This window comes from Stenella coeruleoalba (genome assembly GCF_951394435.1).
Source record: "Stenella coeruleoalba genome assembly, chromosome: 4".
NCBI lineage: Eukaryota > Metazoa > Chordata > Mammalia > Artiodactyla > Delphinidae > Stenella > Stenella coeruleoalba.
Genome location: NC_137149.1, coordinates 71330025 through 71354541, shown reverse-complemented (window position 1 = coordinate 71354541; position 24517 = coordinate 71330025). Strand labels below are relative to the sequence as shown.

The following is a 24517-nucleotide window of genomic DNA, read 5'->3' as shown; positions in this document are numbered from 1 at the left end:
TTTCATTTAGACTTGTACTCTTAGCACAAGTTAAAAACACAAGGGCCTACTTAGAAGACAGGCCTGGAAAATCAAGGATCATTCAGCAGTTTTTTGGTTTTATATATTTTTATTGATTCATTCTCACACTTCCTAGGAGCCCTCCGTGTGGGAAGCTGAGTGCACAGAGATGATCAAGACATAGTCCCAGCAAGGAGGAGCTCTTGGCCCACGGGTGGAGTCTGAAGTGCTCAAGTAATCTCAACCCAGCATGAAAAGTGCTACGTGAAGGCCTGAACTGGGGGCGCTTGGGGCCCCTGCAGGAGGGGGCTGGCCTGGGTGCCCTGAGAGACAGGGGTGTTATGGTCTATTTACTCACGGCTACTGTGGTGCTTGTTTATCTGCCTAAGCCTCCACTTTCCCACCTGTAAAGTGAAGCTAATTATAGTAAGGAATGATTGCATCTGTGCACTAGCTGGCCGGACTTGAAAGAAACACAGATCATACTCCTGCTGGTGAGTTAACACCCTTGGAAGACTGTGACCCAATATATAAATTTCTGGAAGGAGTTGCCTAAATACAAAATTTCCATTAGTGTTATCAGATTTTTTTATTCGTTTATTCATCCCGTAAACATTGATTTAACTTCTAGCCGCCATGCTTTTTTAACTGGAATACACAGCAGGGGTGAGCAGCGGTGGATCAGAGGATATATAGGCTCAGAAATTCAACATGGCAGATCTTTTCAAAGCATTAAGTTTACCTAGTATAAGCAGTTCATAACATTTTCATGTTAAAACAAACAGGGGTATGTTACAGACAGGATTGTAAAATGCATACAAAGTTTTAGGGTAAAGCTTTGGGGGCTCATGGTAGACTTCTTTGATTTATGTCTTCCAGAATTCAGGGGGAATGTGTTCCTTCTCTTCTGCCATTAACTGAACATCGGTTGTTAAATAAGTATCTTAGAAGATACAAAACATACATCCTTCCAAAAGTATATAATCTGAACTGAAACAAGACACATGAACAAATGAATCAAGTAGATATCCATACGTGTGTCTTTTTTGAGAAGTATGAGAAATTGCTTCTGTGTCTGTGAAGTCATTATATGTTAGACTCCAGCCATGACAGAACTGTGAGAAACCAATTCAGGGTCCCCACTAGAGAAAACTGGAGAAAAAAATAAAATTCTGCAGGGAGCTCACTAAGGAAACAGATTCAGAAACAGCAAAGGATGGGTCTTTCTTACACAGAGCAAAAGCTCACATCTGCTAAGGTGACCAAGGCAGGTGGGCTTGGGAGGATGCAGAAGATTACAAAGGGCAGGAATTGGGGGAAGGCCATTCCAGGTAAATGCAGTGACATCTAGAAAAGGAACAAAGTCAGGAAAAGTGCAGTTGTATTTAGGGTTCAGGGAGTAATCATTTGGTCTAAAACAGAAGTTTCCCCAAACATACCAGTGCGGCCTAATGAAGGGACCTTGAAACCAAGGACAAAGAATGTGAAATGTACCTGCCACTTAGGACACGCTCAAGTGAACCTTACTGACTTAACACAAACAGGACGAGGCATGTGTGATGATGTACTCTACAGTGTCCTGGCAAGTTAAAACGAGTTCAGCACCGGAGTCTGCTTGAAATGTTTCCAGTTTGCTCCCTCCTCCTCTTTCCTCACCTCCCTGTCTATTCTCTCCCATTCCAATAGGCAAACAGAAAACATTCTGCAGTACTACCCACTCCATTATATGCAATTAAGTCAGGAGTATTCCTGTGGGATGACTCTCCAAAGGTGGAATAATTTATGCGGGTAGATAAATTGGGAAAGTGTTGGGATCGCCCAGTTTTGGGTGTGTATTAATTTTTGTATTAATTTGGGTGTGTAATACAATACGCAAGTTTGTATTAATTTTTACATCTTCATAGTTGCTAGATGTCCTGGGAAGGAACCGTGTCTTGATTAGCTTAGTTCCTGTGTCTTGGCACATAGTGTAAGATCTGAGGGAGTCAGCCACAGGCAGGCCTAGAAAACCACAGGCCTCACCCCACCAGGCTGAGTTTTTACTGGGTGGTCAGTTGCAGGACATGACACGTGCTTTCTGCAGCGATCCCAGAGAGAAAAGGAGGAGGACCTGAGGGTTGTATGCCAACAACTCCTTCCCAAACCACCAGCATCTCCTGGGGGGTAATTGGAGTAAGGTGGCATGAGAGGACAGGTGTGTTATCTTAAAACGTGTCCCTAGAGGCCAAGACGTCTGTGCCATACGTGGCATTACTAACCATGTGTGCACTGGGTGGTCTATGTGATGGGGACCTTGCTAAGGCCAACTTGAAACAAGAGGCCCACTGAACAAAGATGTTCGTTCCAGCTGGTCCTGTGTCCAGTGGTGGAAACTGCAGCGTAACGTCTGTCCTGGAAAAGATCAGTTGATCAGTCCCTCTTACTTATGAGATAGATGCATTGTCCAGGAGACATTGGAGGAGGGCAGAGGGTGTATCAGAAGGAATTCTGGCACTGTTCCTCCTGGAGGTCTCTAGGATGTAAAGTAGGTTGCCAGGGAGGGATGGAAGGAATTCTCATAAGGAGCCCAGGGCCTCCTGGGAGAGAATGAATCTGGGACCCAATACTTTGGGCCTCAATACCTGTTTTCAGACTTGCAAACTGGCTGGTCAGATGGAAATAGCATCGATCTTTCCAAGAGACAATAAAATTTGAGAATACAAAGCAGATTATAGCAACAAGACTTTTATTTTTTATTTAAATTATTTTTAAAACTACTTTTTCCCTAGAAGGTGGCACATTTTCAACAATAAAAAGTCTAACGACCGAATGATGATCTGCCTAGAAATATATACATAAATATTAATTTGACAATATTAAATCAGTGGTAATCACTATAGAACTGGGCTGTAAGTAAATTGTATACTATAACAGAAGAATGTGGGATTCTAAGCCAATTAATAATATATAATATATATAATAATATAGAGAGAGCAAACGCTTAGCCCATTTATTAAAACCAAAGTTTTCAAGCCTAACAGCACACAAGAAATAATCACACTAATTACAAGTAATTATTGCAAGTTCTTTTTTTTTTTTTTTTTTTTAAAAAAGGTCTGGGCTCGGGCTTCCCTGGTGGTGCAGTGGTTGAGAGTCCGCCTGCCGATGCAGGGGACACGGCTTCGTGCCCCGGTCCGGGAGGATCCCACGTGCCGCGGAGCGGCTGGGCCCGTGAGCCATGGCCGCCGAGCCTGCGCGTCCAGAGCCTGTGCTCCGCGACGGGAGAGGCCACAACAGTGAGAGGCCCGCGTACCGCAAAAAAAAAAAAAAAAAATGGTCTGGGCTCGAGGTGGCTTGTGGCTCCTTCCTGTGCTGCATCTCTTTCACTCAGACCCTTGGTGCCGGCAGGATGGTCAAGTGTCGCGGTTTCTGTACTGTCAGGAAGCTCTGTAGCCACCGAAAAGACCAGGAGTGGCATGATAAACAGAACAAGAAAGCCCATTTTGACACAGCCCTGAAGCCCAACCCTTTTGGAGGCGCTTCTCACGCCAAGGGAATTGCACTTGAAAACGTAATGGTTGAAGCCAAACAGCCAATTTCTACCATCAGGAAGTCATGGTTCAGCTCATCAAGAATGGCAAAAAAAATCACAGCCTTTGTACCCAATGATGGTTGCTTGAATTTTATCGAGGAAAATGATGACGTTTCAGTTGCTGGATTTGGTCGCAAAGGTCATGCTGTTGTTGACATTCCTAGAGTCCACTTTAAGGTTGTCAAAGTAGCCGACATCTCTCTTTTGGCCCTATACAAAGGCAAGAAGGAAAGACCAAGCTCATAAATTTTGATGGTGAAAGCACAATAGTAATAAATTTTCATATGCCAAAAAGTAATAAATAAAATAACAAAAAAGGTCTGGGGCTTCCCTGGTGGCGCAGTGGTTGAGAGTCCGCCTGCCAATGCAGGGGACGTGGGTTCATGCCCCAGCCCAGGAAGATCCCACATGCCGCGGAGCGGCTGGGCCCGTGAGCCATGGCCGCTGAGCCTGTGCGTCCGGAGCCTGTGCTCCACAACGGGAGAGGCCACAACAGTGAGAGGCCCGCGTACAGCAAAAAAAAAAAAAAAGGTCTGATTTGCCTTCTTCATGCAATCAGCCTAGTGTCTGTTCCATATGTATATCAAGTTCATGGAGTTTTAGAATTAAAAGGGATCTTAGAAACCCAAGGGATCCAGTTATTTAGTTAGGCAGCTCCCCCAGTTCTCTCATTTTACAAATGAGTAAGTGACATACCCAAGGTCAAGTTATTGCACGGACAAAACTAGACCAGTCTCTTGATTTCTAGTTCATGCCTTAAAATGTACACTTTCAAGTATGCAGTGCTCTATAAATATCAATTAGGACAAGTTTATTCACAATGTTGTTCAAGTTTACTATATCCTTACTGACTGTCTACTTGCTCTATCAATTATTGAGAGAGGTGAAATCATCAAATATAATTGTGGATCTACTTTTTTTAATGTACATTTAAAAATATTTCCTAATTCTGAATTTTCTCTCTTTTAGACTGACTTTCCATCAACCTGATCTAAATTAAAACACTTTTCTGCATGGACAGGAACAGCAGAAAGGAATCAATAAGTAATATAGAGTTGTCCCCAAACTCTGGCACCTCCTGGAAACAGAAGGGATTACAGTGAGATGTGGAAGAGTCCCCATGCAGCTAAGGACCCCTGCAAGGGGCCCCAGCACTGTGCTCACGTGATCATCCATTTACACAAAATTTTCAAAAGTAAGATGTTTTAACCACAGTTGCTTTAGATAGCTGTCCCTTTCCACTCCAACTTCGTGTCTATCACATTTCCCTCATATCGAAGGCATTAGAGTGACTGCAGGCAGTTATGGTTCCTGCTGAGGAGAAATTGGGGAGGGTGGGGAATGTATCAGCTGCAGTTTTGCAAGTTGTCTTCCAAAGTTTCAGTAAAACAAATGAGAAGTGACAAACATCATTTGATTTGTCATTTATTTTATTAAAGAACTGAAAGAAAACATTTTTTTCCAACGTTATTGAGGTACAATTGACCAAGCTGTATAAATTTAAGGTGTACAACATGGTGATGTAATATACATATCTACTGCGAAATGATTATCACAATAAAGTTTGCTAACACACCCATCACCTCACATAGTTACCATTTTGAAAGAAAATTCGGATTAAAAAATTAGTGGAACAAAAGTGGTTACTATGAAGAATGAAACCAAGAGAAATTAGTCTGACATTGAAAAGCAAATTGTGACCAAAAAATTTCAGATCATACCAAAAGCAGTAATTCATCAAGAGGAAGAGACGAATTTCAAATAGAAGTAATAAATAGGTTTTTGGATTGTTTGATGATCCCATTAAGGGAGGGAAGCGAAAATACCTTTAATTGGAACAATATTTAGATATCATGCCAATTTGACATGAAGTGCTGCCATCTAAAAAAAAAAAAATAACAGAAATCATACCACTACAAGGGGGACATAGAGATAAACTGGTTAATAAGTGCTATCAGTTTCAAAGAGTACTCAAGATTACACATTATACAAGAAAGTCAGAAAATGTCCTGAAATCTCATACATGGATCATAGAAATTTCCCCAAATTTGACCACCAGCCTAAAATGCACACAACACTACAAATGGATTGTGAAGTTGAAAGAAATTCTTCTCAACTATCAACAGTAAAAAAATTTGATGAACCATGGTCAAGGAAAATCTGAATTATCTTTCTATTCCCACCATAGAAAATATTACAAAATCGGTTTTTTTACTAAGAGACAAAGAATTTTTTAATGCAGGGAAAAAGATTGTCAGGGAGGTGTGTGAGAGAGCTAGTTAATAAAAAATATTTTAGTTTCCTGGATTATGTGGTGTCAGCATTTTGAAATTTGTAACCTGTTATTTCTTTTCTCATTCAAAAACAGATATTCTCTTCCATATCTGATTTTGTGTTTCTAATTTTTTATTCTTTCATCTTAAAGAGGGTCCCCCAAACTGAATAAGTTACAGGTCGCACAAAACCAGGACTTGGCCAGGATGTAAGTTAAAATAGCAATGTATTTTCTTAATTAGAAGAAATTGGGCTATCTTTTTGCAGCCTTTGGGGAGCACAAAATCTGAAGCTGACCGGTGTGGTCATGGAGCTGTGGGTTGTCCCGGGCCTTGACCAGCAGGGGACAGTGAAGTAGAGCAATTCCAAATAACAGATTGCATTGCCATCAAAGCTAACAACAAAATAAGAGGTTATTTTTGCATACTGCCTGGGGCCAGAGGTTTTACTTTGGTGCTTTGGAATATTTTAGAGGACAAATGTTTTAAGAAAGATGTGAAGCATAAACATAGCTTCCCTATACAGTTAAAATAAATCAAAAGAGCCAGATAATTAATTGCATGAAGACACCCCTCCATCCCCAGTATTATAATTATTTATTTGGTTATACTGTCATGAGCACTGTGCTTCAGAATTTTACTACACCAAAATGAGTTTCTCCTAAAGAGTGTCTTCTTCTTTATTACCTTGCAGGAGAGTCCATTGTTTTTCTACTTAAGAACTGCCTCTTCTAATCTTGAAAAAGCAAATATTAATTTGCAGGTCTGTTTCATGCAAAATTAAAAGAATTTCATGTTGGTGAAGAACAGACAAAGCAATCATAGCAGTAACATGGGCTGGTGGCAGGTGGAAAGGTCATGGTTAGTTAAACCCCAGGGTGCTTTCCAACACTGATGCCCAAGATCCTTGGCGTAACTATTCACAATAACAGCTAATACCTCCATGGGGCTGACTCTATGCCAGGCATTATACAAAGTTCTTCATAGTGTCTTATTAACTCGGGTAATGCTCACAACAATCCATCACTATTGTAGCACTATTACTACTCTTGTTTTCAGATGAGGAAACTGGGCCACAGAGAGGTTAAATCACTAACTAAGGTTGCACAGCAAGTGACAGAGGTGGGCTTCGAGTCTTAGCGGCCTGGCTCAGAATTGAGGCACTTGGCCACCTGCTACAGCCTTTTGCTACAAGTCCAGTCCTATCTTTCTCCCTCCCGAAGAGAACATCATTATAAAGCGATCAGTAGGACATACCCCAAGAACAGCAATGTTGCAATACTCCGGTCTTTTAAAAGTGGTAGAAAGGATGCTGCTACTAAGTCGGATTCTCCGCTCCATGTTAGGAAAGCTGCATTGCCCACGAGTGGAAGAGAGAGAACTATGCTTCACCCACTTTTCTCCTCTGGTGACTGACGAAGGCAGATGCCACTTCACAAACTTCCCACAGGACCACACTAAGATTTCTCTCTACTCTGTACTCCCCTCAAGTTATACAGTCTCTTGTCTCATTGCTGTGAAACTCTGAAAGAATCGACTGTACTGTCTTTTCCTAATCATTCACTCACTCTTCACTCCTCACCCTGGCTTCTGCCCCATCCGTTCTCTGGCAGCTGATCTCAGTGAGGTCACTGAAAACCTTCAATCAGCCAACTCCACCTCCCCCCAGACTCTTCCCTTGGCCTCCATAAGCCTTCTCTGGGTCTCCTGGTACCTCTCTGCCTTCCTTCCTTAGCCTCCATTGCTGACTTCCCCTCCTCTGCCTTGCCCCTCTCCTCTCTTCTCTTCTCCTTCTACACCTCTCCTTGGCCCTCCCATCATCTGGCCCTGTCTCTTAGAGACCAGTGGTTTCCAACACTTTCTTGTTCCAGCCAGTCTCCTTTGTGCTCATCTCATATTTCCTGCTGTCCATTATACATCTTTCGTTGGATGGCTCTACTCAAAATGTCCAAAATATTATCTTCTGCCCACCAACTGCATTCCTTTTCTTATTTACCCTGTTTTAGTTAATGACATCATCCAAACCGAAACTAGATATCCCAGCACCATCGTGCATCCCTTCCCGTCCCTCAGATCCGTCTGGTCAGTGAATAGTGGTGACATGTTTCCAGGCTTCTTTCCCCTGGGTCTCCATTTCCACAGCCCCTGTTCAGTCTCAGATCTACTCATCCTCATCAGCTCTGTACAACAGCGTTTCTTAACTTGTCTATCAGTCTACTTTCATAGCCACTGTCCCCATTCCCACCCCCTAACTTCCACTCTATCACACTTACTTTGTTCCTAAAATAAAGACTGATGACATTATTCTCATACCTTAAGATCTTTGGTGGCTTCCCACTAGGAACAGCATATGTTCCTTAGAATGTCATATAGGGATGGCTGCAGTCCAGTCCCAACTTGTGTGTCTAAGTTCCCCTCAGGCTACAATGCCCACTCTGCTCCCTCACTACACACCCTAGACTTTAGCCACCCATCTGGACAGGGCAAAGAACAGAAGTTTGTTAGGCAGACAGCCTGGGGGTCAATAAGTAAATCTCCCAACTTCTAGCTATGTGACTTTAGAAATATGATCTCATCTCTCTGACGCTCAGTGTCTTTATCTCCAAAATGGCTCTAATGATCCTTTTTCAACAAAGATGCCTGGGCACTAAACAAACATTTAGAGAGTGTCTACTATGTACCTAAGGTTGAGCTGAGAACTCAATAAATATTAGTTCCTTTTTTCTACACCTGCTTCTTCCTCACCTTTGTTAATGCAGTTCTTTCTACCTAAGCAGACCTTTCCCACCCCCTCCCCGAATCCTTCAAGGCCAGGTTGTGACGTTAGTGAAGGTTCAAGGGAAGGCCCGGCTTGCCTCCCTTGGGGGACTTGGACCAGTTATTTACAGTGTATTTTGTTAGCTTTCTAATGGATTCTTTCCTCCTCCAGACTAGGAGCTCTTTGAAAGTAGGAATGGTATCTTATGTATCTTTGCATCTTATGCATCTAAATATATACATAAATACATTCAAGAGAAAAAACTTAGTGTTATCTATTGTTATCAAGATGTTATAACTCTTAGCATGATTTTCTGGATATTAATTACAGATATACCCTGTGTTGAAATGTCCCAGACATTTTCAAATTGCCTTTCATATTGTGCTGAATAACTTTTTTGCTTTGGTACAATAAAACCCTGTGAATTTGACATATGAAGTGTTTGAGAAAATACACGTAAATGAACCATGTTTGGATTTTCTAATATTTATATTAAGAAATGGTATTAGTTAGCTAGGAAACAGCCTTTTAATGTTTGTGTATTATTTTGAATAAATCGTTTTGAATTAATGATGTTTAACTATGCTTGTCTCTGTTATTATTATACACCTTTCTGTTACTTGCTTTGTTTTGTTTTTGCTGTCTCCCCACTCCCCACTAGAATGTAAATGTTCAAAAAGGCAGGAATCTTGTCTATCTTGTTCACTGCTATGTCCCCAGAGTTTAAAACAGTGTTTAGTAACATTTGTTGCTAGATGATGAATAAATGAATGTATGCTATACTTTAAGTTTTAATAGAAAGTAAATTATTAAAATGTAAAATATGTGCACCAATATATTTAAGATACTGGTTGAATTATGATCTAGATGGTTCAATATTTGTAGATATCTCCATACGTATGACCCACAAACACCTCAAGATCTCATGTCTTGTGTCTATTTGAGTTTCCAACCCACATCCTACAGACAGACCCTTTTCCACACTCCTTTGGACCCAAATTCTACCCCCATTCCTTTCATGTTTTGAAGACATTCTTGCTTTTTTCCTTACTTGGAAGTTTGAGACATCTGATGTGAGCTTCTGAACTTCCTTCTTTTTTTTTTTTTTTTTTTTTTTTTTGCGGTACGCGGGCCTCTCACTGCTGTGGCCTCTCCCGTTGCAGAGGACAGGCTCTGGACGTGCAGGCTCAGTGGCCATGGCTCACGCGCCCAGCTGCTCCGAGGCATGTGGGATCTTCCCGGACCAGGGCACGAACCCGTGTCCCCTGCATCGGCAGGCGGACTCTCAACCACTGCGCCACCAGGGACGCCCCCTTCTTGTTTATTTCAAACTTAACTCCTCATTAACTTGACTCATGGTTCCCTTTGCATGCCTCACACTTCACCTCTGCACATTTCCTCTTTTCCTAGAATTCTCTTTCCAGCTCTACAGGCCTGACTCCTACTTCTCCTTCACTGCCTTCCACAGAAACCGTTTTCTCCATGAAGCCTACTTAGGTCTCTCCAGCCAGAATTAACCCCTACCTCACCTGACCTTTCTCAGCACTTTATGTGTATCTCTTTTAAGACATCCTAACAAAAATAAGGGCTGCTTTGTGCAAAGCACTGCAGGTGTTCTGGAACCAGAACGTGGGTCCAACCCATGAAGGAGTGTAGTCCAGTGGATGACTATGAAGCAGAATTATCAAGAACGTCTTAGATCCCTTCTTAGAATACAAGCTACCTAAAGCAGGTCTTTGGTTTTCCCACCTTCATAGGCCGCAGAGCATCCCCTATGGTGCCATGCACTGAGTAAATGCGTGTTCTAGGTTAAGAAAATGCTGCAAAATAGTGCTTGCCTGCTCTTCATACAACATTGTCCGGAAAGGAAGTCCTCTACCATCATTCCCAGAATAAGGTAAGTTTCCTTATGATCAGTCAGCAGATACAGATGAGAAAGCTAAAAAAAGAGGTTGTTCCTTCTTGTTTCTTTAAATTAGCCTGGAAGAAATGGAGACTGGAGCAGAAAAGGGGAAAGAGGTGAAGGACATCATAGTTAAGATGTGCTAAAATCAGGAGAACCCAGAGCAGGCAGACAATTATTTTTCATAAGACAGAGAGAGAGAGAGAGAGAGAGAGAGAGAGAGAGGGAATATAAATGAGAGAAAGAGGAATGGGGAAAGAAAAAGAGAGGAGGGGAGAGGAGAGGAGACACCTTTCTGTTAGAAGCTAACTAGAAGTTTTGTTGTGTTTTAAATAAGGAAGATAAGTGGATTTTTAATGCTTTCTTAATATATGCTACAGTGTGGATGAACCTTGAAAACATTATACTAAGTGAAAGAAGCTGGTCATAAAAAGCCACGTATTATATGATTCTATTTATATGAAGAGTCCAGAACAGGTAAATCTATAGAGACAGAATGTAGATTTGTGATTGCCAGGGGCTGGTGTGGGGGAGGGAGGAAATGGGAGTGACCACTAACGGGTTATGGGGTCTTTTTCTGGGGTGATGTAAATGTTGTGGAGTGAATGTTGATGGTTGGACTATTTTGTGAATATACTAAAAAAAACTCTAATTGTACATTTTAAGAAGGAGAGGCTATTTCTTTTTTATTGAAGTATAGTTGATTTCCCATATTGTGTTAGTTTCAGGTGTACAGCAAAATGATTCAGTTATATATATATATGTATATATCTATATTCTTTTTTGGGATTCTTTTCCATTATATTTTATTACAAGATATTGAATATAGCTCCCTGTGCTAGACAGTAGGTCCTGTTGTTTATCTATTTTATATATAGTAATATGCATCTGTTAATCCCATATTCTCAACTTATCCCTCCTCTGCCTTTTCCACTTTGTTAACCATAAGTTTGCTTTCTGTGTCTTTGAGCCTGTTTCTGTTTTGTGAATAAGTTCATTTGTATCATTTTTTAAGGTTCCATATATAAGTGATATCATATAATATTTGTCTTTCTTTATCTGACTTACTACACTTAGTATGATAATCTCTAGGTCCATCCACGTTGCTGCAAATGACAAGATTTCATTCTTTTTTATGGCTGAGTGATATATATATATATATATACACCACATCATCTTTATTCATTCATCTGTTGATGGACACTTAGTTTGCTTCCATGTCATGGCTATTGTAAATAGCACTGCTGTGAACACTGGGGTGCATGTATCTTTTTAAATTAGAACTTTTGTCTTTTCCAGATATATGCCCAGGAGTGGGACTGCAGGATCATATGGTAGCTCTATTTTCAGTTTTTGAGAAACCTCCATACTGTTCGTCACAGTGGCTTTATGAATTTACATTCCCACCAACAGTGTAGGAGGGTTCCCTTTTCTCCACACCCTCGCCAGCACTTATTATTTGTACTTTTTTTTTTATAAATTTATTTATTTTGGGCTGCGTTGGGTCTTTGTTGCTGCGCGGGCTCTCTCTAGTTGCGGTGAGCAGGGGCCACCCCTCACTGTGGTGCACGAGCCTCTCATTGCGGTGGCCTCTCATTGTGGTGGCTTCTCTTGTTGTGGAGCACGGGCTCTGGGCACACAGGCTTCAGTAGCTGTGGCGCATGGGCTTAGGTGCTCCGCGGCATGCGGGAATCCTCCCAGACCAGGGCTCGAACCCGTGTCTCCTGCATTGGCAGGCAGATTCTTAACCACTGCGCCACCAGGGAAGCCCTTATTTGTACATTTTTTTGACGATGGCCATAAAGAGACTGTTCTAGCAACTTTGTTATCTGTCCAAACAACTGGGTACAACCTAAAAGTCTAACATTAGGAATGATTAAATCATGGTACATTCCTCCAAATGGAAAAAATCTTTTTTGAGGGAATATAGAGTAACGTGGGATAATGCTCATGAAACTATCATAGATGGCCAAAGAAGATACAAAACAGTTTACAAAGTATGATCCCAACTTTATCAAATATATGCATGGGTAAGTGGAGAGAAGTCTAGAAGGAAATGCTCAAAATATTTACAGAAGTAGAATTACAGGCTTAGCAAGCTTTTGTATATGATTTTTTAGAAATCCCTTTAAGTTGAATAGAGCTTTTCATGCACAGTAAAGTAAAAAGGTTAAAGGTTAAAAATGTAAATGTTGGATGGGCTCAGTACTACACACTTGTTATGCCACAGGTCACAAATACTGGTCATGATCTAGCTGACTGCAAAGACGGTCAATCCAATGGCTATTGACCAGTCCTCTGCCTCTGATCTCTTGTGCCTCTGGTCTAGTGTTTCCCAAACTTCAGTCATTCACATGCCATCTTCAGGATTTGCTTATCCACCTATTCTATTATTTAATTTTCTCTTTAAATTAACTCACTTTTTCTTCCTAAATAAAGGTATTTTAAGAGAAAAATTTATATTATACAGCAGTTCTTGAATTCACAGTTGAATATAATGATTAACATTTTTAAATGTACCCATGTACCTAGGGATTATATATGAAACATCTAAGGGACAATGAATGAGCAGCAGTGCTCTGTTGGTTCTTACTACTTGAGTACCAGCCCTGCATAGCCCACCTAAGATCATCCTGTGTATCCCCAGTAGTATCCAGCCATACATGAGCCCCAGAACACGTCCTGCTCTTTCACATTTCCGTTCCTTTGCTTGTATTTTTCCATTCCTTGCAGCTACAGGGCCCTTCCACAGCCATCTAACTCCATCTGTCAAAATCCTACAGAGCTCAAATGCTTTCTCCTCCATGAGGTCATCCCACATCCTTCTGGATCACAATTAGCCTCTCCCCGCTCCTCCCTCCCATAGCCTTTTGCCTCTACAGGGTATTAAAGTGTATCACAGTTATTTTCATGCCTGACTTCACTCCCTTACAACCTGAGGATGTTTCCAAAAGCGATCCTGCCTGACCAAACTCCCCTCCCTTGTCCCATGTCTAGTCCGATGTCCAGCCCAATCCCTTGCATCATTTAATAATGTCTCTTGAACTCAACTTAATATGCAAACTGTTCCTTACCTATTCCACAATATCTCAGGTTTTAAAAAATGCAAATTAGCCCTAGGACATACATTTATTGACTTGTCATTTGCCCAGAGATACCTGTATTGGAATGTCTTCCAAAACTTTGCACCTGCTTTGCCGGCCACCCCATTGTGTTGTTCCACTGGATTGCATTTGGGGGCCTGGATGGAATGTTTCAAAAGACAAGGAAAGTGTGGGGAATTGAAGGATCCATCAATCTTCTCTGCCAACAAGTTGCAACTAGCACTCCATGTAAAAGATGCCAAGAGGGAGAGTCCCTTGTGAGTCAACCATGGTGCCCATGAAAACAAGGGAAAAACATTTCCAGATGTTTGGCTACCAGGAAACGGCACCGTCATTCTCTCTTAATTTCTGATATAGCTGGAAAGGCCATAAAGCACTTTGCAAATTTATTTCTTGGGCTTTCAGCCACGTTAAACTTTTACCCTTTGTATTGTCCCTTCCCAGTTAAAAACTATGAAACCCAGCTCTAATTAGGCCTCCATAAAGGGACATGACATTTATTCAGAACTTCTTAAATGTGCACCTGCCTCAGAGTGGAAAAAATTCCAAAATCAACATAAGCAAATCCACCATCCTTCTTAGTGTCGAACACTTTAAAGAGAAGTTCCAGATGGGAAACTGAATTTCAATTAATTCCCCTTAAGATTCTTTTGCTTTGGTTCTTACTGCCACCATCAACCTCAGTAGCTGTCGCGGTCTGCCCCTTTAAGGACCTGGTTTATGCTTATGCAAAATATGTTTCCTTACTCCTTAGCACAGTTAGGATAGAATTTTCAAGAAGACTTTACAAAGTGCCAAAGGGCATATGAGGGAAGTAAATACAAAAAACATAAGAAACAGTCTTGTTCAGTGGTTTGCAAACGGGCTTCCCTAGGGGACATCCAGCAATGTCTGCAGACATTTTTTATTGTCACAATTGTAGAGATGCTATTGGCATCTCATGAGTAGAGCATTCCATTGCTCCCTGCCACAGTACCTACTAACCCTCCTACAATGCTCAGGACAGCCCCTTGCGGCAAAGAATTATCTGGGCCAAAACGTCAATAGTGATGAAATTGAGAATCCCTGGTAACCGGTTAAGAGCCAGGAGAAAGAAGAAATCCCAGCCTTTTGGAGTCAGAGTGTAGCTATCTCGGATGGCAATTAGAATAAGATAGGGCTAAGGCTCAGAAAGTGGCCATATATGAAGGGTGTCATGTAAAGACTTTGTCACAATCTCTTCCCAGTCATCTTGACACCTCTGTGGTCAAGTCCAAGAGAAAGAAAGATCACCGTTCTCTTACCCACCTACGCTTCTCCCACCCAATTCTGCGATAGAGGCCTTTTACCTAGTTGAGGACACAATGAACTCTCTTATCCTTCAGGTCTGACCTCACTCTGTATACATGACTGTGGCTTTACCCTGATATCCAACAGCATAAACACACATCACACAAAACAATCACCATAGCATTCATACAGCACCGATGCTCCCTGCATGGCCCAAGCAAGCCACTCGGGTACAAGTAGCATCCAACACTGACAGTTCTAGCAGCTGGCCCAAATATTGTCATGGATAGGAAGTCATCCATCCAACAAGTGCTGGCGCCAGGCTCTATGCTAAGTGCCGGAGACAGCACACTGAACAAGATAGAGATGGAAAAATGAATCGATAAGTTGGCAATTATAGTGAACTGTGTGCTGGGCACAATGCTGTCTGCTTTAAGTACACAATTTCAAATGATTATAACCATCATGCCATGAGTTGGGGACTTCAAAGTTGAGAAAATAGGATCGGAGAGGTCAGATAACTTTTCCGTGCTTTTCTTCAATTGTGGAGGCAAGATTCAAATCCAAGTCTGTTTGAAGCCACACGCCAAGTTCCTAACTCCTTCAGGGGTGTACATCAAGAGGTATTTTTAGAGCCCAAGCCCCTTACTCTCTTCTGCCCCCTGTCTGGTTAGCACAAATTTTACATCCCTTCAGTGACAACGGCAGAAAGGAAAGTGAGAGTGGGAGAGGGATGCTGACTCTTGCTTCTCCTGGCTCCTCTTATAAACGCATTTGTTCATTCACACTAAGTGTTTTTTGCACCTGCGGTTGTATCCAGAGGGTGAGATGGAAGGCCTTCTCCCACATGTACCCACACCTGCTATCTTGCCACCACAGCAGAATAATGCTGGGAGAACCAGAAGATAAGAAATGAAAATGTCTTTAAGTGGTGACCAGACCCAGACAAGAGAAGGCACTAATATATCAGACAAGAGGAGAAAATGACAGGATATAGATCTTAATTATTCCCACAACAAAAAAGAAATGGTAATGCTGTGACACGGTAGAGAGGTTAGCCAGTGCTACCAGTGGTAATCACATTGCAATATGTAAGTGTATCAAATCAACACTTTGTATACCTTAAACTTACACAATGTTATATGCAAATTATATCTCAATTTTAAAAATAGAGTATAGAATAGAAATAGCCAGAAAATAAATTTATTAAATGTAACCCAAGATAGGGTTTCAAACCTCCATCTTCAAAAATGATCCAACATGATCATTTGTGATACATGGAGCCCAAAGGTCTGTACCCTGATCAAAATCCCAACCATGTCATAGTCAGGAATGGTTAATCCTGTCATATGGACCCACCCAAGATGGTACAATTGTTTTCCTGTATTTGGGAAAATGCCTTTCAACACTGGAAAAGATTAGAATTGAATAGAGATGAAGAAGCAAATCAAAGCCATATAACTCATAATTTTATATTCACCTTTGGAATCAGTTTTGTAATAATCAAGGTTATTTAAAGGGCTAGAGAACACGGCAGATTAGAAAATCTGGTGGCTTTTCCTGTGAACTCAGTTTGAAAGGTATCATTGGTTTTTGACTTCTAATTTTAAGTGGAAAAACAAAAGAAACCTTGAAGAAATATTTAACCAGCATTGTAATATTTAAGAGAACAAAAAGATAACTATATTTATAAATTTCATTTACTTAATACATGAGAGTTATCTAAGTACTTGGAAAGGTTTTGCTTTTTAGGTCATAAATTTGCCTTGTTGGGCACTTGAAACACTTAAGAAAATTAAATATATTAAATGTACAAATGCAATTTAAAATATTTAAGGGAATTTAATTAAGTTTATAAGTGTGACCAATGTGCGGGGGGTTTAATCTGTTCAAATTGAGTTAATCTACCGTTAATCTGAGAACAAAGATGACTCTTCTTGTTTTAGTAGGCTTATTAAAAAGTCTAACAAGATTTCTAAATTTAATATAAAGGCTTAAGAAAACTAAGTTTTAATTTTTATAATTTAAATGTTTGTAATTTCAGGTGCTTCCCTGGTGGCACAGTGGTTAAGAATCCACCTTCTAAGGCAAGGGACACGGATTCGAGCCCTGGTCCGGGAAGATCCCACCTGCCGCGAAGCAACTAAGTCCGCGCGCCACAACTACTGAGCCTGCGCTCTAGAGTCCGCGAGCCACAACTACTGAGTCCGTGCACCACAACTACTGAAGCCCGAGCGCCTAGAGCCCGAGCTCGTCAACAAGAGAAGCCACCACAACGAAGAGCAGCCCCCCCTCGCCGCAACTAGAGAAAGCCCACGTGCAGCAACAAAGACCCAACGCAGCCATAAATAAATAAATAATAAATAAATTTATTTTAAAAATAAAATAAAATAAATGTTTGTAATTTCAAATAGAAAAGAAAAAGTCTTTTCTAGACAAAAAAAAAAAAAAAAAATAGAGACCCCCTCCTTGAGCATTAAAAAATTCAGGTGACAGATCATAATGACTAGAAGTCCCCAAACTTTTTCAAGGACTCTGGAAGGATGGGTGGCAGTTGATGTTGTCTATTGTAAACACACATTTGCTTCGACATCTTATATATTAGTGTTAAAAGTAAAATTTGCACCCCATTCCACAATACATTTTTAATATGAAAATATTTTCAGGGGCCTCCGCATGTAGACCTGTATGTCAGCCAGTGTCACCTGAAGGAGTTAACATAATTCCATCCCCAAAAGATGATGTATGGAATGTTGTACAGATTTATTATGGTTATAGTTTCCACTATGACTTTTGTAATATCCAAATAGCTCAAGAACACCATTACCACTTTCAAACCCCTAGATTTCTTCAAATATTTTCCCTAAAACCTTCCAGAAAAGGTGACATTCCTAGAAGATACACCATGCTCATCCTATAGTTTTATACACTTCCTGACATTCTGCTATGTCCCTCCAGGGGGACAAGTACCCTCACTGGAGAAGCAGGAGCTAAGTCCACCAGCCTGGCTCTGATGGAGAGCATCACTCATATGCTCTCCAAAGACCCACCCCTTCCTCGCTTCATTTTGGGACATATCGGAACATGCCCTGGCAGGTAGTCTCTAGCCAGCCACCTACCGCTCTCATCCCTCTCTCTCCAACCCAGGGTTTCTATTGTCAGAAAGCTGTCCCTTTCAGGCTCCTTAGACCTTGGATCTTTTCTTAGGGCAAAGGGGGAGTTGATAATAAGTCAGCCCTCTCCCACCATTCCCATCTCCAGCCACTGTCTTGAATCCTTCAAATGAGATCAGACTTCCCTGGCCGTATTGGAAATCTCCTGTGCTGGTTATTAAGGTACTGCTTCTTAGCTCCAAACCCACCCTTTCACAACCTGCTCTGTGATGCTGTGGTTGGACTGCACACAGTCTTTTCCTTCTGCCTGCTTGCTCCCCTACTGGGTTCTGCCAACAGGGGGTATTAAAGAGACTGTGAGCCTAGCAGTGGCCGTTTGCCCCAGCAGCAGTAGCTGTTCCAGACTCCAGCTTTTCCAACGTGCCCAGAACCTGCCTCATTTTACCACTTCAGTGGTGCCAGCACCACTTGGGCTTCTTCCTCAGAGACCTGCATCCCAGCTCCAAGAGGTCCCTCCTCTGAATTTCTAGATTTCGCTAATCCCAACCTCTTCTTTTCTTCCCACGGTTCTAAGTGGTCAGTACTTCCTGTAGTTATTATCTGTTTACACCAGTGTTCCCTTTTGCCCCTTCAGCCCTCCAACACCTATTCTGTACATTATATTTCCTCTGTTGTAATAGCCAATGTGGCTTCTCTTTTCCTGGCTGGATCCTGACTAACTCCACTCTCTGTTGTCCACCTTTGTTGCCCCCATTAACAGAGTCTCGACACAGCCCTACAATGTGCAAGGAAGAGGAATTCCAGGCTCAGAGTGCACCCTGAGTCTCTGCTCACCTGGGTTCCACGGTGTGCTGGCACTGGGCAGGCAAGCCAGTGAGTAGCTTGGTGCTCTATTGTTTGTTTCAAAGTCAGAGGAAGTACTTTCTATATATCTTTAAGGTACACAAGAAATTTTTCATTCAAAAATCTATATATTCAATTTGGAAGAATCACTATGAAGAATCTTGTAAAAGTCCTAGAGTTCATATTGTAATAATGATTCAGTCCTGTGTATGTTATGTTTATACCTGAATTGGGCCTTCCCACCCCAAGAACTCCCATGAGGGAGGCATGGGGGGCATATCATCTCCATTTAACTGAGAAGAACTTAAGGGGACATTCCCTTTCTTGCCATGCTCTCACCTAGAACAACTAGTCGCAGAACCGAGTCTATTTCTTCTCTGTTCTGTCTCCAGGATATGCTTAATGCAATAATTTTTGTATTAATTTTCTGTTACTGCATAACAAACACCACAAATTCAGTGGCTTAAAAGAATATCCATTTATCAACTCACTGTTCTGTAGGTTTAAATGTCTCACATGATGAGGCTAGGCTCCCTGATCTTAAAGGGTTCATGTAGTGGCTTCCCTGGTGGTACAGTTGTTGAGAGTCCGCCTGCCGATGCTGGGGACGCCGGTTCGTGCCCCGGTCTGGGAAGATCCCACATGCCGCGGAGTGGCTGGCCCCGTGAGCCATGGCCGCTGGGCCTGCGCGTCCAGAGCCTGTGCTCTGCGACGGGAGAGGCCACGGCAGTGAGGGGCCCCCGTACGGGAAAAAAAAAAAAAAAAAGAGTTCATGTAGTTAGGTCAGGCCCACCTAGACAATTTCTCTACCTTAAGGTCCACTGTGCCATATAATGTAATCTAATCACTAGAGCAAAATCCACCAATTTACAATCCTGAGATTATGCAGGGCATGTACACCAGGGGCAGGAAGCCTTGGCCACTGCTTAGAATTGTACCTAACACAAGATTTTTTTTGTTTTTTCCATAGTGTTATCTGCAGACCCCTGCATCGGAATAACTTAAAATACTCATTAAAAATGAAGAATCTCGGGCTTCCCTGGTGGCGCAGTGGTTGAGAGTCCGCCTGCCGATGCAGGGGACGCGGGTTCATGCCCCAGTCTGGGAAGATCCCACATACCGCGGAGCGGCTGCGCCCGTGAGCCATGGCCGCTGAGCCTGCGCGTCCGGAGCCTGTGCTCCGCAACGGGAGAGGCCACAACAGTGAGAGGCCCGAGTACCGCAAAAATAAATAAATAAATAAATGAAGAATCTCTGATCACAGCACAGACCTCTGACTGGGGGGATTGGGTCCAGGAATATGCACTTTACTTCTCAGATGACTCTGATGCTCACTCAATTTGGAGAATTCAAAAATTTGAGATTACCATTTTATCATCAGTCTAGGTTAGAACACAACACCTGCTAGGGAAGTGAGAGCTACGTGTACTCTAGTGGGTGGTGTGATGCGCCACCCAAATGCCCCCCATTAGGACCTAGGCACCTATTTTCCCAGCCACTGAATGCTGGTTCCTGACAACTCCCAGCTGAGTCCCTCTCCAGGAATTGCCTTTTTTGAAGGGGGCTGCCTGGCCCAGGTCCTCTCCTTGAGCAGCCCATTTCCAATGACTTGTTCATGGGGGGCACAAAGACCCACCCCTTCCTCGCTTCATTTTGGGACATATCGGAAGGGCCAGCCCAACTTCAGCTCTCCCCCTGAGGTCAGCTGAGGCCTCTGTTGTAACTGCAGTTCAACCTCGACTCCCCTACCCTGCTTCTTTCACTCCATCACACTTGTTCTTTTTTTTTTTTTTTACATCTTTATTAGAGTATAATTGCTTTACAATGGTGTGTTAGTTTCTGCTCTACAACAAAGTGAATCAGTTATACATATACAGACCACAGGCGTTCTGAGAACACTCCGCAAGCAACTCCTGCCCCCAAATCTCCATCTCAGTCTGTTTCTGGGAAGCTGGACCAAGGTAGCCTTACATATAGTATGTTGGAGATCTGTAGCTCTATTTCAAATCTTATCCCCAGTCTGTCCATTTCTCTCCTTCTCCACTGCTACTGCTCTCGGCCAAGCCACCACTTCTGTCCTGGTCATCTCTGTCTGCTGTCACCACCGCGCCTCTTCCCCCTCACCCCGTCACATTCCAAACTCTACACAGCAACCCCAGAGAATTATAACCACCCCTGATCCTTTGTTTGCTGTCTATTTCTTCCATTAGAATGTAAGCTTGAGGAGGGCAGGGTCTGTTTTTTTGTGGTTGTAATTGTTCACCACTATATCCCTGCCATAAAGCAGATATCAATAAATGCTTGTAAAATCAATTAATGGACGAAAGCACCGAACTCCCACTGATGCCAGAAGTCAGCACAAGATACGCACGTACAACAAATTAAGATTAGAAAATGGACTTTGTGCTTTTCTTTCCAGAATTAATGATATGAAGTCCACACTGTTGTTGTTTTTTTTTAATTTATTTATTTTTGGCTGCGTTGGGTCTTCCTTGCTGAGTGCGTGCTTTCTCTAGTTGCAGAGAGCGGGGGCTACTCTTTGTTGTGGTGCGCGGGCTTCTCATTGCGGTGGCTTCTCTTGTTGCGGAGCACAGGCTCTAGGCACGCGGGCTTCAGTAGTTGTGGCTCGCGGGCTCTAGAGCACAGGCTCAGTAGTTGTGGCGCACGGGTTTAGTTGCTCTGCGGCATGTGGGAACTTCCCGGATTAGGGCTTGAACCCTTGTCCCCTGCATTGGCAGGCGGATTCTTAACCACTGCGCCACCAGGGAAGCCCGACACAGTTGCTTTCATATAAAGATTTTCTTCTGGAAAATTTCTTTAAGCCTATGGGATTTTAGGTTACATTTGGAAAAAGTGAGAGAAAGGAAGAAAAGTTGACCTCTGAGTCACTTTGGATCCTAGAATCCAATTGTCATATCTTTTCCTTTATATAATAGCTGTATTCCAGAAAAATAAGTTATAATATTAATATCAGAAGAGTAAATCTTATTGTCTCAATGACTGACAAAATTCGTGGTATATTTCCTGGGTGCGGGGGGCGGGAATTATTTCTTGATAGATCCAAGAGAAAACTCTTTAGGAAACACACGAGCCTCCTTTGGCATAATTCTATAAGTTTTAACATAGGTACAGTAGTGGCTTTATTTAAAATGGAAGATATCTGTATAATGTAACTTGCCAAGTGAACCTGAGAAATGATAAACTCTCACATCATTTTTACAGATAGCTTCCTTTCTGAAAACATACTAATCTTAACTGCAGTAATTAGAGAAGAACGGGTCACACACTTATCACACACGATTCAGGAAAGGACAGTTTTGTGATACAAGTGCAACTTTGGAATGACTAATATTAAGGAAAAAAATGTCCTGTGGGTAATCAGAATGATTCACATGATTTATAAGTCATCATTTGCCAGCCTTGGCTTCCTCAGCAGGGAAAACTTTTTGAGAATTTAAATATGTAAAAACTTATGCCAAAAAGTATAAGACATCACTGTCAACTTAAAAGCAAAATTTTGAGATGATGAAAAAAAAAAAAAAAAAGCCTATTCCTGGACCAGGGCAGACCTATCTCACATACAGAGAATGAAATCCTGCTCTGCAGTAGGAAGCTAAGACCTGCAAGCCCATCAAGAGTGTTACTTGAGCAACCATTGTACACAGGCGTTACACCAAGTTACAAAGTCATCAATAACAGAAATACACATCTTGGTGTCACATGGACCTAGTTATTCCTGCCTAGGTGCCAACGTTGGATTGAGAGCTCTTAAAATTTATTAGAACCAGTAGCCAAGGAAGAAATATAAAACATTTTCAGAGAACTGCCTATATAAATTGGCTTTAACCCCAAGCAGTCATACTGCCCATATTTTCACACTTCCAAAGAACAATGAATTCCAGGACAATACAGATCGCTCCAGAATATAAAAGAAGAACTACCCAATTTATTTTATGAAGCTAACATAATGGATAGCAAACCCTGACATGACCAGCTCAAAAAAAGGAAAAATATGAAAACAGCATTTCTCCCTGAGAGCCTTTTGGTATAACTTAGCCAAATTAAGTATGTATGTGCCCTCTGGCTCAGAAATTAACTTCTGAGAATATATCCTGGGGACTTTCCCACCCAGGACCATGAGGGGAATGTACTTGGCGGTCACTGCAGTATAGAGATGGAGTTGGAGAGTGGGTGTGCATTGCTGGGAGAGTGAACTGGTAAAACGTGCAGATGTACCATGGAGTATTTTGCAGCAGGTAGACGCAATAATATAGAGTTGAACGTACTTATAGCAGCATTCGTTGATCATAAAAACATGGTGCCCAGTGAAAAGTGCAGGAAACAGAACAATACAATATCATGGAAATGAAAAATACACTACACAAAGCAACAATATATATTTTCAAAAACATTCAAATAGAAATAAGTGTACACGTTAAAAGCATTGCTTGTTGGGGACAATAGGACTGGGATATAAGATAAGGAGAATACATAAATACAGGTTCACGTTCTGATTTCCAGAGGCCCTTGGTCCTTTTGCATTCATGGATCATTTCGAGACAAAATATATTAAAGGGAATTCCCTGGTGGTCACTGGTTAGGACGCAGGCTTTCACTGCCATAGGCCCAGGTTCAATCCCTGGTTGAGGAACAAAAATTCCACAAGCCCCGTGGCACAGCCAAATATATATATATTATAGTTGTGTATATATACACATATACTATATACTATATATATAGTATATATATATAATCATATTTTACAACTGTCTTAGAATAAAGGTGAATATATTAATATTATGTACCAAAAAATCTTCTTTGACCTGAAAGCACATGTTTACTTCTGATTTAAAAGAAATTATTTTGTGACCCCTAAAAGTACTGTGAGCCCTAAAGCACCATGCTTACCCCAATGATCGTGGGCTCTGGATAAATGTAAGAGTGAACGAGAGCAGGGCCTGGCATGAACCAGGAACAATCACGTGCTACAGACCGAGTTATGATTCACTCCTTCCTCTGCATCTGAGGTCCAGAAACCCTTCCCAAAAAAGCAGTTCCTTAGGTGTGCTGGAGAACTCTGCTGCCCTGGGATATTAAGGCTTAAAGAGAAAAGGAAGGTTCCCAAAAGAATGCCCCATTTGGGAAATGCTGAGTCAAACAAAGTTCTGCAGATTTTCTTCTCATATGATCCATCAGAATCTTTACTATATACTGTAATGTAAATTGTGACTCTCCAAGGAGGTGGGCAGGAGAGTTGGTTTGTGGAATTTTCCAAAGCAATTTGACAATAGAATCCTTCTGTTCTGTTGCTGGAAGTGCTGAGAGCTGAGAACTCCCCAGTCAGCTGGGCGCACGTCTGTCCCTGTCCCTGGTCAGGCAGGTGGCTTTGCCCACAGCAGTCTGAGCCCAGACCCCAGTCTGCCCTGGCCTGTCTGTCGTGGCCGCACCAGCAGAGCTAGGCTGCCACTAGCAGGCAGGGGAGGGGTGTGGCTTCTTCAGCTTCCAGGTTGCAAAGGACAATCCCTGGGGAGTGCTGTGGCCAGGTGTGGCACGAGGGCTAAGCTGTGACATAGCTTGATTTGTGACTTCTGAAGATTTGGACATATGGTACGCAGGCTTTTGTTTGTCTATTGCCTTGAGGCCCTCGAATATTAGAGGCAGTCCTGGCCTGATGGTTCTTTTA

The 24517-nt window shown here is 42.0% G+C and overlaps 1 protein-coding gene across 1 annotated transcript; it reads left to right on the top strand.

Annotated features, from left to right (window-relative positions):
- Positions 1–3388: 3388 nt before the first annotated feature.
- Positions 3389–3817, top strand: LOC307185369 (small ribosomal subunit protein uS12-like; the record flags this gene model as incomplete). The annotated part of the gene is made up of 1 exon (XM_079919559.1): positions 3389–3817. The coding sequence occupies one exon, from the start codon at positions 3389–3391 to the stop codon at positions 3815–3817; it is 429 nt and encodes a 142-aa protein (XP_079775685.1).
- Between the last annotated feature and the right edge of the window lie 20700 nt (positions 3818–24517).